Source organism: Opisthorchis viverrini (assembly GCF_000715545.1).
Source record: "Opisthorchis viverrini unplaced genomic scaffold opera_v5_320, whole genome shotgun sequence".
NCBI lineage: Eukaryota > Metazoa > Platyhelminthes > Trematoda > Opisthorchiida > Opisthorchiidae > Opisthorchis > Opisthorchis viverrini.
The window spans coordinates 81,628-97,287 of record NW_008751978.1 but is presented as its reverse complement, the minus strand read 5'-3'; the positions used below and the strand labels follow the sequence as shown (position 1 = coordinate 97,287).

At 41.8% G+C, this 15,660-nt stretch overlaps 1 protein-coding gene across 1 annotated transcript in view; it reads left to right on the top strand.

Moving 5' to 3' along the window:
- Positions 1-15,660, top strand: part of T265_09955 (hypothetical protein) — a gene marked incomplete at both ends in the record, with an annotated part of 24,084 nt that overhangs the window by 1,356 nt on the left and 7,068 nt on the right. Inside the window, 6 exons of the mRNA XM_009176186.1 lie at positions 906-1,187; positions 1,764-2,039; positions 5,581-5,748; positions 6,484-6,730; positions 8,455-8,878; positions 14,385-14,502. Coding sequence (XP_009174450.1) covers positions 906-1,187; positions 1,764-2,039; positions 5,581-5,748; positions 6,484-6,730; positions 8,455-8,878; positions 14,385-14,502 — 1,515 coding nt within the window. The remainder of the gene's footprint in view (positions 1-905; positions 1,188-1,763; positions 2,040-5,580; positions 5,749-6,483; positions 6,731-8,454; positions 8,879-14,384; positions 14,503-15,660) is intronic.

Here is a 15,660-nt window from a genome sequence, read left to right as displayed (position 1 = left end):
GCATCAATAATGTGACGTCTCCATACATCGTGTGATACACTAGAGAATTACAACTACCGGTTGACAATCTGGTACACAGAGACGAAAAAATCACGGTACGAGATTAGTTCCTCATCATCTGGAGGTAGGTTTTCTGCTCACTTAAACAATGTTTCAATCTGACCTATGATTGGCATGGACAATGTGCTTAATCGAACCGTTGGTTTATGGATAAAACTTTTGACAATTCTTGAGAGCCTCTGGGTTATTTTGAATTGAGAACTGTCATTAGGCACACTTCCCATTTACTTCACGCAAGCATTCACTCAGTTCGGCTTCATTGATGTCCCTAGTCCATTTCCGAGGAAAAGCACTGATATGTTTACAGATGCATTGCAAGTGTTTTTGAGGTTCACATCACTCTCGTCTGAACGGTCATATCTGGAGAGACTATAACTGAAATAATTCACATGCCACCCGATTATCACTGACTGCAAGACGGAATACTACGTTTCTTCCCCATGCTGCTTAGGTGATGGAGCCAGACAGATACCGAAATTGACTAGACACCCTCTTCGAGAGTTCTCAAAAGCTTGACCTCTTGGGTCACAGTTCTTTGGAGTGAAAAAAGGAGTTTTGCTTATTGAGACTTTCATTTCTGCGGCGCCAATCTAAATTCAAAATATTGTTTTAGGTTTTTCCGCACCCCAGAATTCGGTGTCGTGGTGTTTCATACGGGACCTGTTGCACAATCAAACGTACCAGTAATGCTTCACTGTCAGTAGTCTTCCCGGTGTGCCTTCCAATTCCACGGTGGCTCAGTGTATTTAGCACGAAAACCAATGGAAATTTTGACGTATGTATTATCTGACCTACCCTTTCAAGAAACTTACCATTAATTAATAAAACTGCATTCTACATTTCAGAAAGATTCTGGCGGCAACTCATCAAAAGGATGTTTGATTGCGATGGGAGTCATAACGGGCGTTTTGGTGATATTTCTGGCGCTATGCCTGCCACTCGTATACGTTTCCATCAGTTCGCTTGTGGCCGGAATCGATGGAAAAGCGAAAGAGGGTGAAAGCTCAGGACTGAAAAACACGGTTCACGTAGTCGTCAATGAAACCTCCCTGTTCTTGAAAGACATCCCAGTTAGGGGTCGGAGGGTGACAACCGACTTACTCGTCTATTTGCAAACTGATCTGACGGTGAGTTGTAGAAATGCCCAAAAATATACGATTTTCGCGAATTAGCGTCAAAGCAAATTAAACGTAAATGATTGGGTGAAAATATGATACCTTAAATGCATAACTTCTACAAGGTGTTAAGGTCAGATTTTGGCATCCTTGAGAGGTCGCTATAAGAAAATTTGTTTCTCGATTCGTTTTCTCACTCAGGACTCGGTACACGTACTACGGCTTTGACAAGCATATATGTCCTCCGCCCTCGTCACATGAATTTTTTTTTTAATTTTTAACTGTTGCTTGTTTCCGAATACAAAATTTGAGCTCCATTCACATGGATATCACCTGAAACGCAGGGAATAATTCGCTTGTCGATCGATATCTCTCAATTAACCTGACTCGTAAGTTCCGGTCAGAATTATTGAACAGTTATTGGCAAAGATGAAACTCTTCGCATTGTGACAGCGTATTTGAAGCTGCCGTCTGCAGATTTTGGTTCAGTCTGCCAAAACTGTTCTGTATTCGCACACACTTGAAATTAACAGATACACTGAAATTTCCGTCTAATTTTCTTTCGTTGTCTTCTTACTTTTACACTAGCGAAGTCTGTCAAAACTAGTAAAGGACATCCTAAAAGAACTGCTCGTTCGTTACAATGTGCGTAAACTTATGGACGAGGCAACAACATTATCCAGTGGTGTCAGCAGATTGCAAACATTGATAGACTTCGTCAAAAGTACAAAAACTGAAATTGTCAACGGAATTAAGGAGCTTAAGAAAAAGATGGATCTCCTTCAGAAGAAGTTACAAACTGATATGGAACAACTATGTGGGCACTTACAAACCCCACAAAGAGACCAATGTAATAAGTTGTTGGTAAGTCAGACCATTTAAATCCTGGTTACGGTATCCGCATTTATAAAACCCAAGTCTTTTTTATCCTCTATGGGACAAATTTCATGAGAAACCTATGGGCGTGCCTTCCTATGGGGAGTTTGTCAACACTGAGCTCAACCAGGATGTGTTTTCATCTATTAAACTCACTAACATTGCAAAAAGGTGGGTCTATTCAAACGCTTGCATAATTTGAGCGTAATTTTGATAGGCTCAGCAATCGTCCTGTAATAATTTTTCAGTCTTGCAATTTTGCAGTCCGTATCTGTCGGGTTCATATTTTATTTGTAATTAGTAGTTGGAAATCAACAGCCTATAGGTCGTAATAAGTGTACCACTTCAGGTTTCTAAACTTATTTTCTAGTAGAAAAATATTTGCAAGTATAATCGCATTACCGAAAGACACCAAATGGTTCTGTCAACCTGTCTGAGGTGCTCCAGTACGTCTTCATCTTTTGCCACTGTAAAATTCCTTTTTTGTTGTTCTATTTTCCTATAAGATGATCGCCTGTTTCTCGTGTTCTCCTTCGTCTATTGTCTGTTATGTGTAAACCTAACATGTTTTGCTTCAGAAGAATTAAATTTGAGGTATTGAAAAAGTTGACAATTCCAGTTCAGCTGGCAAGAATATATATATAATTTTTCGTAATCTCGCTCGTATTTGTTGATGCAAGTACCCCAAGTATGATGCAAACACATGATAAGCAAAGCCGTTTCCGACCACGCCTAACCTTCAACTAGATTTTAAACAAGCTTTCCGTTAAAAATTTTCTCCAAATGAATGTACCTCTCCACTGTCTCCTCAGAGAAAGTCATGTGCTGAATGGGCCAGAAATTAGCAGACCGCCCCTTACGGATTGATGCAAGACAGCACAGTTCACATGCAGGATGAATCATTTTGAACTTCCATTTTTACAATTTTCCTCAACTAAACGTTTTCCGGAAATTTTGTCCCCAATCTCCGCCGGATCAATATTTGATCAATATCCCATAGAGCTGAGCTTGATTGACTAAATAGAAATCGAACACGAGTAGAAAATTAGCAGAGAACACAACAGATAAAAAACGCCAAAGAGTTGATCACGTGAAGCTGCATAAAATGGAATTGTGAAAAAATGTGACTTCAATCAACGTTCAGTTTTCCAAGGATTTTGCTCCGTTTTGTTACACTTCGTATAAAGAAGAGTGGGCTTACTTCATACGTGCTAACGCACTCAACTTTTGTGCGAGGTTCATCTTAGGATTCTTTACATATCAAGTGGATACCTGGTTTCTATGCGAAAGAATGACGTATTCATCAAGTCAGCAACCTACATTTAGGTAAAAAAATTGACAAGCCCAAGAAGGATGAACCTGATGGTGGGGTAACAAAAACTTTAAAATCCTTCTTCAGTTTAAATGTTGTGCAAATGTTTTAATGGATTGTACCTATGGAGTAATAATAGCACAATTTCTGATAACCTGGATCCCGCGTCAGAAAAACCTTTTGTTGAGATCGTACACTTGGCTCGCATTAGCATCGGACCTATCTTTTTCCCCACAGCCCTCCTAGACGTTGATGAAACTGGTGCTGAATTTAGACCTCTTCTCCTGGAACTCTTTGCAGTTGGGTTGCAATAAAAAAATGACCGCTTAATGCGCGTGCGTTATGTCCGAAAAATCTGCATCAGTGTGCTGTGAAGAAGAGCTTAATAAATCCTTTATACGGAAGCCTGTCTGGAACACCCTAATTTACTGGTGATCCGGTTAACATTCTGACTTACTTGGCGTTTTTCTATTCAGCTCGTAATAGGCTCCATTTGTTTCGTGAAATTTCGTGCCTATGAAACTTGCTGGAACAGTACTTACAGTAAAATTACTGAGAACAACCGCATTGCTCATTGTAAAATATCAGTCTTTTTAAATCGGATAGCAAAGAAAAACAAACTACCTTATTCAAAGGGCCCCACATTCTTATGCATTATTTATAAATCTGTATTGATTAGTATAATTATTGTTAATACACTTCAACCTCATTATCTCGTAACCGACCACCGTATGACGCCCTAGCAACTACTTGTAATAGGGTCCCGGAAGTGCGGGAAATATTAATTTAATAAACTAATCAAGCATATCGAGCTTTATTATGGTTTGAGCAACACACTTGCTAAATGTTTGTTTTTAAATTTTACGACTTTTATAGCATGAGGATAAAGAATTACAACGGGGGAAGAAACATTGCGGTCAACTTTTGTAGCTGGTCCCACAAATTTTTCTGTTCGTTCCCTATAAAACATAGTCTTTTTCCTTTGGTTGCAGGGTCCGCTGCATTTTTAATTTGTCCAGATAGGCGAAAGGTTTGACGGGATGATACACAGAAACGTAATTGATAAAGGGCTACTATTTTCTTAGTGTGACTATATTCACAAAGAAAACTTAATCAAACGGGAAAGAGAAAAGACCCAGTGAAAGTCATCCGACGAGGCTAAAGGAGCTGGCTTTCATTAAATTTGCCAGAAAAAGTTTTTAAGAATACAGTGGACAAATTTGGCCTGTCTGGAAAGAGCACATTTTTTCCATTGGATACAACACATATCAATTTTCGGTGAACATCATTCTTATGATGATGATTGCTTGCCAGGCAACCACTGTCAAACGCAAGTTTAACATTTCGCGTCGTTCTTCAGTGGTATGATGGAACTGAACGGCACAAAAAGGCCCCCCAAGAAGTCATGAGGACGCACTGAGGGATTTAGAGAATTCCCACTGGATCTATATTCTGCTGTGCATTCCACAACTTGCTCATGTGTAAACGTTGTAATTAGACGTTGTTTTGCGGATGAATGTGGGTTAAAACAAGGTCCACGTGACCCAGGCATGGCAATATTGCGATCGATGCTCATGTGTGGAAGAATTCAAACCCAGTGTTTCATTTTCCTGAAACTGCTGCGAATAAAATCTAGGAGTAAAAGTGATACAATGCTATCGTTTGATTGGTGATCTGAGGCGCACATTCAAAAAACTGTCGCAGGTCAGGTGAAATCCAGCCCATACATGACGGTTGTCTTTGGATGCACTGCCTGATTGGATCTCAAGTGTCACTAAATTTTGAAGAGGCATTCTGAGATAAGTCTTTGGGACTGGTTATGAAAGACCACATAAGTAGTAAGGCAAGGTGACCTGCTGCAGCTTCTCGTCAGTAACCGGAGTACACCAACAGGTATTCTACCAGTCTAGCCTTGAGAAGTGGCGAAAAATCCAGGGGGATACTTATGTCACACAGAGACGCGATGATCTGGACCTTCCTAGGGTGGCTTGCAAGGCACAGAAAGCGCTCATTTTACACTCGTGTACAATTGTTTGCACGTTAGTCGAACGATGGCATCGTCTTAGCAATGGTTTCTATGATTTCAACAACACTTGAAGCACCCTATAATGCCAAGTTAACCACTACAGAGAATGATGGGGTTGAGACTGAAATATTACTGTAGAAGGGCCCAACTGGTACTATCTAAATCTTTAAACGGTTTCACCTTCATTTCAGGAAAAAATTAAAGCAATGAAGTTGGACTTCAACGAAACGCATATCACCCTCAGTGATGACCTAATTCAGATAATCTCCACGTTCGGTACCAACTTGACAGCCGTGTTGAACAAGCTCACAAACCTGGAGACCAAATTAGATGAACAAATTGAAAGCACAATTTCGCAAGTAAGTGCCATAATGTGATTTTGTCATGACAGTGTAAAGCCATGTTGTCATAGTTATGCTATGTAACATGTTTCCGTGACTTTGCCGTTTATTCCACTCCGTTTTACACTGTTCTGCACTTTCTTACCTTCCGATCAAAATGAGTGAAACGAATTCAACAAATAGAAAGTGATTTTGTGCAGACAAATTCAATGAACTCGCTAATATGTTTAGCCGTTTCAACACAATCCTCACCACTACCTTTACTCTTTAGTGGTTTAATGGGGCAGCTATCGCTTAGCATCAAAGGGCGGAAGCGATAAATCGTCCTTTAAGTTGTCGTGCGTTGTCCATCAGGTGCCCCGATGTAAGTTATCAACTGCTTAACCACCTGATCTATTTCAAATTCCTTTCAAGAAATGTAAAAATCTAAAGCACGCCTTCGTTAGAGTCAACCCTGTCCTAACAGTATTGTGATTTACTAGCAGGAAAGTTGTGACATGATATAACAAATTCAGTCATTCAACCATCAAAAGTGAGTATTTTGTGACCGGAAAATCTCAAAATAAAAGTAGAGTAAGAAGCTTACAAAGCTTCAGATACAAAACAGAAGCGATTTTAAAACTGAAAGTAAGTATCTGAGTACAGAAAGGGCACTTTTTTACCAGAATGAGCCATTTCTATTCACGAAACTATTTTTTCCTCAATATACAAGTTATGGACTCAAGCGGTTTCCTCACTTTTTTCCCACAACAGATTGAAAGCAGTTTCAACCTCACCCAAGAACTGCAACCGATGCTTCAGCTGTGGGATAATCTCGGGACTGAAGTGAGCGATCCCGTCATCCAACAGCTTAATGAAATAGAGCCCACGGTTGACGAGGCACTGACAACGGCTGCCAAGTTTACAAAAATTGGAGGCTTCATCATCTTGGTCTTGTTCACAGTTGTGCTCATTATCATACTCGTCTTTGGCATTATCGCTGCCGTTCAGGCTGCGAAAGGTCAGTCTCGCGACTCATCAGTGTATTCGTCGGCCTGACTAGTGGTCAAGTTCCTGGCTAGAGTTCAATTGAAATTTCCGAATGTAGTTTTACTGGGTCAGATTCTGTTGCCCGAAACTTCCCATGGTTGGAGAATACCGACTTTAACAGCTAATGTGCAGTAAATGCAGTAGAAGCTCTGAGATTCTATGAACTCGCATACAATTTCCCAGAATACTAAGGAAGAAATCTTGACACTCAAATTTTAGTAACCGCGCAAAGCTTTGTCAGAAAGCCAATAAAGGGAATGATTCTGGAAGTCAAAAAATCACAAGTAAATTATTGAGTGCCTGACAGTGAGTCTGAAAAATTGAGGTAGACATTCAGTGTTTCGAATCACGAGCGTGACTAGCGTTACACACTTAGAATTACAACTTCAATGTGTACAGGCTTCTTGATGATCCAGCACATTTGGTCAAAGTGTAATATCTCTAGTGATAAGAAAGGTTGTGTTATATCTGCTGATTAGCCAACATGTTGTATCTGGCTGCTGATCCGCTCCGGTGCCTAGCGTCTGAAAACAGACTCACAGAAGGAAACACAACTGCTGTATTCCGAACACGCGAGTGCGAGAGCGTGAGTGCGTGCGAGTGCAACATTACAACGGTCTCAAGCTATTATTGGATGGACACTGTCTGAACTTGGTCTGCCTTTGGTACGAGGCTGCGACGTGCTGCATATTGCGGGGCGTTGTCTGAGCTTGACCAACGCTGACTCGCGCTGTCTGGGTTTGATACAATGCTGTGAAGCGCTGCATATTAGGGAGGCGTTGTCTCTCTGGTCAACATCTAGCGGAGCTGAGAGTCTCAGTAGACTTCGGGCACTCAGTGGTTGCTCAGTGGAAGCTGACCTTCTTAATAGGTTGACGTCAAACTTTATACTTTTCAGTATATCCACAATCTCTTTAATGGTTGCAAAATCCAGCTAGCGTTTAAGTGACGGGTCCGAATAATGACTCGATAAAAATTCTTCAGATCCCGACATAATGTTACAGACTTGGATACGTTAAGCATGAAATGGTTCAGGTGCCGGCTATCCTCAAATAATACTCTGACCGCTGCTTTTGCTAAACGTAGGAAAATTCACTCAGTTTGATTACCTTTTCTTTTCCAGATTGTAGGGTTTCAAATGAGAACTATTTGAATACTTGGAGAATGTAATTTACCTTGAAACATAAAGCTCAGAAGCAATCACGGGGGTGGTACTCATGGTCCGGAGAGCGGTAAGCTCAAATATACTCCTTTTCCTTCAAAGAAATATCGCAAAAGAGACCAGATGGTAAATAGCAAATCACTTGACAGTCGCTGTGAAATAATTAAGAATTGTATAGCTGTTTAGTATAAACTTGCATATCACCAAATTGTGCATATGACAAGTAACTTTGTCAAAAGAATTCGACTCTGTCTCTCACGAACAGAACTCGTGGTCAACATGATCTCGGTCTATTGTTTAAGATTGTTAGAAACATCTTCCCACCTTTGTAATGTACTACTCATGAGGTTGCTGAAAATCGCCTCGAATATCGTAGCGACTGAAACATGAGGCGGCCTGGTGCAGCACATTCACTTGCCTGAGAACATCACAAACGAGAGATTCAGCTGGGTTCCGGGTGAGTCTCTCGCTAAACCTAATTAGTTTACAAATGAGTGTATATTCGCGATCTTCCCACCTTTTTCCCCTTACAGACTCCCACGGACCAAAGTGCTGCCTCTGCTGTGGACTAATTCTCCCAGTGGTATTCTGCTTCCTAATCCCGCTGTTGGTCCTGATCTGCGGAGTGTTCGTTCTCTTATCGGGGATAATCACGAACGAGGGATGCCGTTATGTTGGCAATCCTTCTGGAGTAGTCGTAACCGATGGAATACTAAACCTTTATCTCAAATTCCTTTGGCCTCAATTGTTGTCAGACAAATTTGTGGATCCATCGATTTCAGTCATGTTGGACATCCCAGTACCAGAAGATGTGTTAGACGGTATTTTGATGAAGTGCAAATCCTCAGAAACACGGGATCCCGGGTTGCTCCCTTCACTTGGAGTGGATCACTTTCTAAATGCAACAGCTGTGACCGAGCAACCGGAATATAAAAAAGCAATAACGGATGCAGAGGAGTAGGTTATCTAGAATGTCATTTTGCGTTCTGATCTAGCTTTCGAAAGTTTCGTTTCAACAGTAGCCCAGTCGGAAGCATTTTCATTATGTTAGACAATGCTCCGTCTAGAAGAAATCTTGTCAACGAATACAAAATGAGCAAATGAATTTCGGCGACTTTTCAGCAATTGCTTGCACACAAAAATACTTAGTTATCATTTTGGTGGACACAAATATTGCCTCTCTAATTCCATTTGCGGAGTCATCTTAATGTTCCACGAATAATGCAGAGATAACATCATGGTCATGTTACCCGAGAAAGGAAGAAGGCCTTCACTGCGGAGTTATTTATCAGGAAATGCCAACTGACCGGTTAAGAACCATTGGACAGGGAAGTAGGACTCTCATTTGCATCTTATTTACAAAAACTGGAAGTCCATCTTCTCCTTTCCTGGATATTTATTGACTCCAATCATTCATTGCTCAAATCCAACAAACGTTACAAAGCGACTCCACAAATTCCGCAACAGATCTCCCCTTTTCAAGAGACGCAAATCGAAATTTCAGGAACAACACATGCTAATCGTGAGCCTCCCCATCAGTAGTCCCACCGTTACACCCGAACGGCCATTATACATTCCAAAGGCAACTATACTTGGTTTCACAGAGTTTTAAAGCAGAATGCACCCTGGACAAAACGTCTGCGCTTTTGAAAATAAATTAACGGCACAGTGTCGTGCACTTGTTTGGCATCCAAACAGGCTTTGAGTAGATATCGTAAACTTCATAATATATTTTGGAATTCCTTTAACATCGTTTTGCCGAATCTCAATGATCTGGGCTCTCAAAAGTGTCTGAAGATCAGGAATGATTTACACCGGCTACCGGTTCCCCGCCACATGCATCAAAATCTAAAACACCCTGAGATGATTCGTACTCATTCGGCGGAGTTGACCCTTATTGATTGTGAGTCACTTCCTACGACAAGATGGTGTAAACGGCTAAGAAGCAGTCATAAGTGGTGCGTTAAACTGAGAGATGTGAAGAAATATCGTTTCCGTTTGTTTTCCATTTTTGAGGACTCTCGCTTTCTTACTTCAAGAAATGTGTCTGCTTGTTTCCGTTCTGTCTTCTGAAGTGACATCTAGTTTAGTTAGTTACCTTTGCACCAGGGTGTCAAAATATCCTATTTACTTCAGCATTGCTCTTTTAGCGTTCCATGTAAATCTGAGCGATTTTTTGAACGCATCGCTGGCTGAGTACCAAGTGTGTTCTTTTCCAATCCCACTAAGGGGCATCATATCTGAATCTTGTGGGTGAGTATCTTGTTAAAGTAGTCTCTAACAACGCCATGCTGGTACTGTGGTTGTCGAAAGTAAACAAACCATCAGGAGCTTCCCCGGCTGACTCAATAATTTTATCATTCGCCAGCCTATTGGACTTCTACAAAGGACTCTTCGGCTGAATCCATCTGTCGCGAGGTGTGACTGATGCGCTAACAACAGGTTTCCGAGTATCTTTGTAATGTACTACTCATAAGGTTGCTGAAAATCCATCGACAGCCCACGACTGGTTTCGCCCTTTTTGGGGCTCATCAGGTAGGCGCAGTCCCCGGGTTTTCGTCAACCTTATGTTCTACTTGAAACCAAATTGCACGAAATTCGCGAATATACACTCATTTGCAAACCGATTTGGTTTTTCGAAAGACTCACCTTTGCAAACCGTTTGGTTTTTCGAAAGACTCACCTGGAACCCAGCTGAATCTCAGGCTAATGTTTTCAGGCATCAGGTTAATTCCATTGATCCCCATAGAGCTGGTGTACAGTCGGCATGGGTGGACCGCGATCTAAGCCATGCCGAAGTAATATCATGCTGGTTGTAGATGCTTTGCAGTCCGAGCTGAGCAGTCTATATATGCCACCGGCGTACTTAATGCCCTTGAATAAATACGCCAAAGGCTGTCAATCCCATAGGTGTTGTAAGAGGCGGACAGTGATCTTTTCATTATGATTGCGATGGTGAATGTGAATGATTGACAAAGTACTTGTCAGTCGCGTCTAACCTGGTTCATAAAAGTGGGCCCATAATTTGTCATCCTACCCCTCTATAAGACCACATTCAAAATTGGATAGATAGAGTATGAAGCTGTCGTGAAATCGAGAACTTGATTATTTGCCAGTAAAATATGCTGCATCGACCAGGCACCGTCGTAGAATTGTATTTGTACGTTGTTGACTCTCGTCCACGAGGGCACTGGAAATAGTAATCCGTTATTATTTTGGCAGTCAGGACCAAATTTGAACAACAGTACACAGAATAGGCTAACCGAGTAGTCTGGGTGTTTGCTAAAAGCAGCTTGACACCACAGTGTTCTTTGCTTGGCGCTCTTTAGCCAACTTTTTACATTTGAAATTATGTACGAAAATTTCGTTCTACTCGCATTCTGATTCCATCTTGATTAGTTTGAAATGGAATTGTAAACTAACTAACCTCAAATTTATCATTGTACGTTGCTACCACAACGCTCCTAAGGAACAAGACAACTCAGCGGATTTCCATTGACTTTGGATAAATGGTACAAAAGATCCATTGAGGTTTATATGGCGCATCAAACGATTGGGATGTTGAAGGCTGGTCAGAGTGCTAACCGCATTGTGCAGCCAATAGATGGAAGCAATTGCAAACTCATCCTTTCCTAAAGTCTCCACGTTAACATGTATTTCCCTAACAAATAAGGCAGGACTTCTTGATTTAAGCATGGGCTTTTATAACCTCATGCACTTTCTATAGGTGCCGGTGGTGTGGGGTGTTCCAAAAACACCTATCGGTCTTTGCGTGACGTACAGGCGTAATGCTACAATTTTCTGAGATTACTAAGAGCAGCCGATTACGGCGTGTCCTCCCCGAGAAAAGAACTTCATTTTCAGTTTTCATCCAATATCACCATCAGCGGCATCAGAAGGCATGATAATAGGTCTCAGAGAATACGTGGTTCTGACTGCATTGCGGGCTGTATTCTTGTACGGCGGTGAGACTTGACAACTTCACGAGGAGGATCCAAGAAATCTTTAGGTCTTTGGCTACTAATTTCTCATAACTAACTACATTTGAAATCGGTCGAAGCCAGTGACTCGCAATGGAGCGATCAGAAGAGGGGTTTTGGTGAAGCAAACGGTACTTCACTCAATCAGCACATCCAGTCTAGCAAATTAAGTTGGCTGGGACATGTATTGCTCCTGCCGAGTTATCACCGGCCAAGATCAGTGCCTCGATTAGAGTGGTGTAGTTGTGAGTTACTCTTTGTTTTCCTTGGCTAGCTGGGTTGTATTTCGAATATCACCGATTATACCAGAGTGGATTTATGAAGAAATTCCACTGGCAGCTAAAAATGTAAATGAGTGTTCTATGATATTTCATCTTCAATTCATCATCACCAGTCATGGCAGTCCATGGTAGCCACAACAGCAGGCTAATAATTCAGAGAGCAGTAAGACCCTCCACACCACTGTTGCGAATGATTCATTGATAGGTTCCCATCATGTGGAACAAGCCACGGCGGTGAGGTGCATTTGTTTTCTTCTTGAAAGTACCACATCCGATACATTTGTACAGCCTTAGTGAAGATAGTTGGAAGGAACTACATTGTCGTGCAACTGCACTGGACGGTGAACATATTCTCACCAGGACTGGATATCACTCCAGTCAGTCAAGTGATAAGTTGCTCGGTGCATCCTCATGTATTTCATTATATGGTTGATTTTTCGGATAAACAGCAGTTCCTCAAGAAGACATAACACTTCTATTTTAGGCACCGGATTAGCAATTCTGAATTACGTCGAATGGTATTCGAGAGAAATAACTCACCCTCAATAGATGAACTGATCATACTATATAGGTTGCGCTTGCTTGGCCACGTGTTGCGTATGCCAGTCGACCGACTCCCTCGATGTGCTCTTTTCGCACAACCACGTGAAAGGTGGAAGAGAGCCAGAGGCGGTCAAACAATGACTTGTCAGCGAAGTATGAAAGCCATTGCAAGCAAACTCAGCTGCGCTGGTCACTACCGTCTTCCTGGATGGGGACCCCGAGACGGTCCACATCAATGGTTAGAGACATTGTCAGATATGGCCCACTCGTGCCCTCAATGGCGCTCGTCCATTCAAGCTATTGCCTTCAATGCATAGCTCCTTTTTCAACCCCCCCCCACTTGACAGTCCACTGACAGTGCTGGATTTATGCACCAATTTATCATCTCCCGCCTGCAATGCGCAGCTACCTACCCCTCCCCCCAAATCATCGTTGAACGGAACTGCGGCAGCTACAACTACTGTAAGACGAGTACGCGGTTATTACAGCTGACAATGATGATGAAGATGACTTTTCGATGAGTTCATTTTTGGAGGCGGAGGGTACACTGGTTTCTTCCTTTATAAACAACCTTATCGTTGATTAACCTTAGTTGTGCCCCGGTCAGAAACCGGTCAGAGCAAGCTCAAATTTACCAGCTGCACAAACTGGCCGGTGAATGCGTGATTCGTGAGCAACAATTTCATATAAATGACAGAGTGTACGTTGCTTCTTCGCCCACCTAGTAGGCCCCAGTATAGGAGAAAGCGCCCTTGTTCCGGTAACCAATCAGCATACTTCTGGTAAAATGACGAGTTCAAATCCTGCGCGAGTCTAGATGGACAAGCAGATAAAACTTTCTGACTTGTCGCCAATAGAAAAGTAACTACCCGAATTAGTCAACAGTTAACGAGACAAAGAATCATGCGTGTTAGTGATCTATCACCGTAGAAACGTACTACCGTTTGAAGTTGTGCTTCGAACTTAACGGATATGCATCGCGTTCCAGATTAAAAACAAGCCGCCTGAAGGCTCACGAAACACATTTTTCAGCATGCAGTCACATCTCCATGGCCTCAGTAAGGTCCGCTTTGATTGACATCACATTGTTCTGCAATACTATGGGCAGTGTCTCACAAAGCCTAAAAGTCCTCTTCTGGTTCACTCTGCGACATGAGGAAGATACCTATGGAAGAAAGTAAAAGAAAACTCTGGATAGGTAGAACGTCTCCGACAGATCATACTTCAGAGCAAGCGATGGACCCAAAGACAAAATGACTGGAACTATCTCTCAGTGGAAGCCAACGATACTTCTTGGGTGACTTTCCAAGCTTGAGCCATTAGATTTGCAGTGACCAGGGCTGTGCCGATATCATTGTTTTCATGAGAAGATCCATGTCAGTGTCATCAAGAATCGTGCATGCTCAACCGAACAACCGAAGGTGAATGAAAACCTCACGTTTCGCTCAAAGTATACTTGTCCATATTTGATTTATGTGCACTTGGATTCCTGTTCTGGGGATTCATACTTGTAGTAAATTATAATGTAATGCACTTTTCTAAATCGGATTCGCTACTACTCTCCACACTGGATGTTCACCTTTTTCTCTGTGTACTCACTTATATCGACCGTTTGAACGAAAAGTTAGGTGTGTCTTTTTCTAATGATTTTTCCCACAGAGTTTTAGTTACAAAAATACGTGACTTTGATTTTACCTCGCTGTTGCCGAACAACTTGGATGAAATTGGCAAACCCATTAAGGACTTGGAAAGAATATTAGGTTCAACAACATATGAGGTGAGTCTTTTCAAAACAAAATCACTGATTTTGCCTGTTTTTTTTGTGTTTTTCAAATGGAACAAGTAGGCATCCTTTTGCAATGGGTCACCAAACTGAATCTGAGGTGAAGCACTTGCTCGTGATAATCTTCAACAGAATATGCCCAACAGTTTCAGTTGGTCCGATATTCGATGCATTGCGGCGTTCTCTCTTTCTAAACCGAACAACACCCACAAATAATAGAACATCTTAACCGGTAGGAGATGCCTACCGTCATGTCTTGTAGAACGGCCCAAACTTGTGCTAGAAAACGTATTAAATGGGAAAGGTCGTGGAGTATAAGCCACACCAGGTTCATCAATGTGATTAAATGGTGCATCAAAACTCAGGGTTTTAATCTGTTTCCGAACGACCTTGTCGCATCGAACTACACTAATAAATACCCCTGCATAGAATGGACGAGTCCCTTTTGCACTGAGCCACGTGTGCAACCAAATGCAGGTCTCCGGTGTAAATCAGGGGGTCCTGAGTGAGCGAATGTGACAACTCCAGCGCTAACACCCATAATTGTATACTTAGTAAAAATTTGAAACCCACAGTGAACGCTTATGTTGGCTGCGTGGTCCAAACCACTGATGCACACATACAGGTGGCCAGCTGTTTCCAGCCAACAATCAATCTGGACTTCCAGAAAGTGGACAAAGAGATGTCGCATAAAGAACTGTCGGCCTAAATCTCCTGGACGGTCAAAATATTAAATCAGGTCAATGCAGATCTGGATACAAACGAACTAGCAGATGAGCACAGTAGTTGATGTTTCGAGCAGACTGACACATAAGCAATGCTTCATGCGGTGCCGTAGTTAACCGCAACTCGATTTTGTTCAAAGTTATTCAAAGATACTTCTGTCACCATCGTATTCTTAACACTCAAAGGTCTAAATCTAGCCTTTGTGCTCGTTCCAGAAACTAGTAATCCTACGACCGAACTACATGTAGTCACTACACGTACTTCTTCCACCGGCAACGACGGCTACCCATTGCCTTTCGTCCAAAATATACGTATAGTGTCGCATTTTAATAATATTACATTATAAAACAAGCCCAACTACTTTTCGGTATCTCTGTTGAAAGCCGGCGATAATATAACTTCGCGATTTCTCTAAAATGTTTGCTG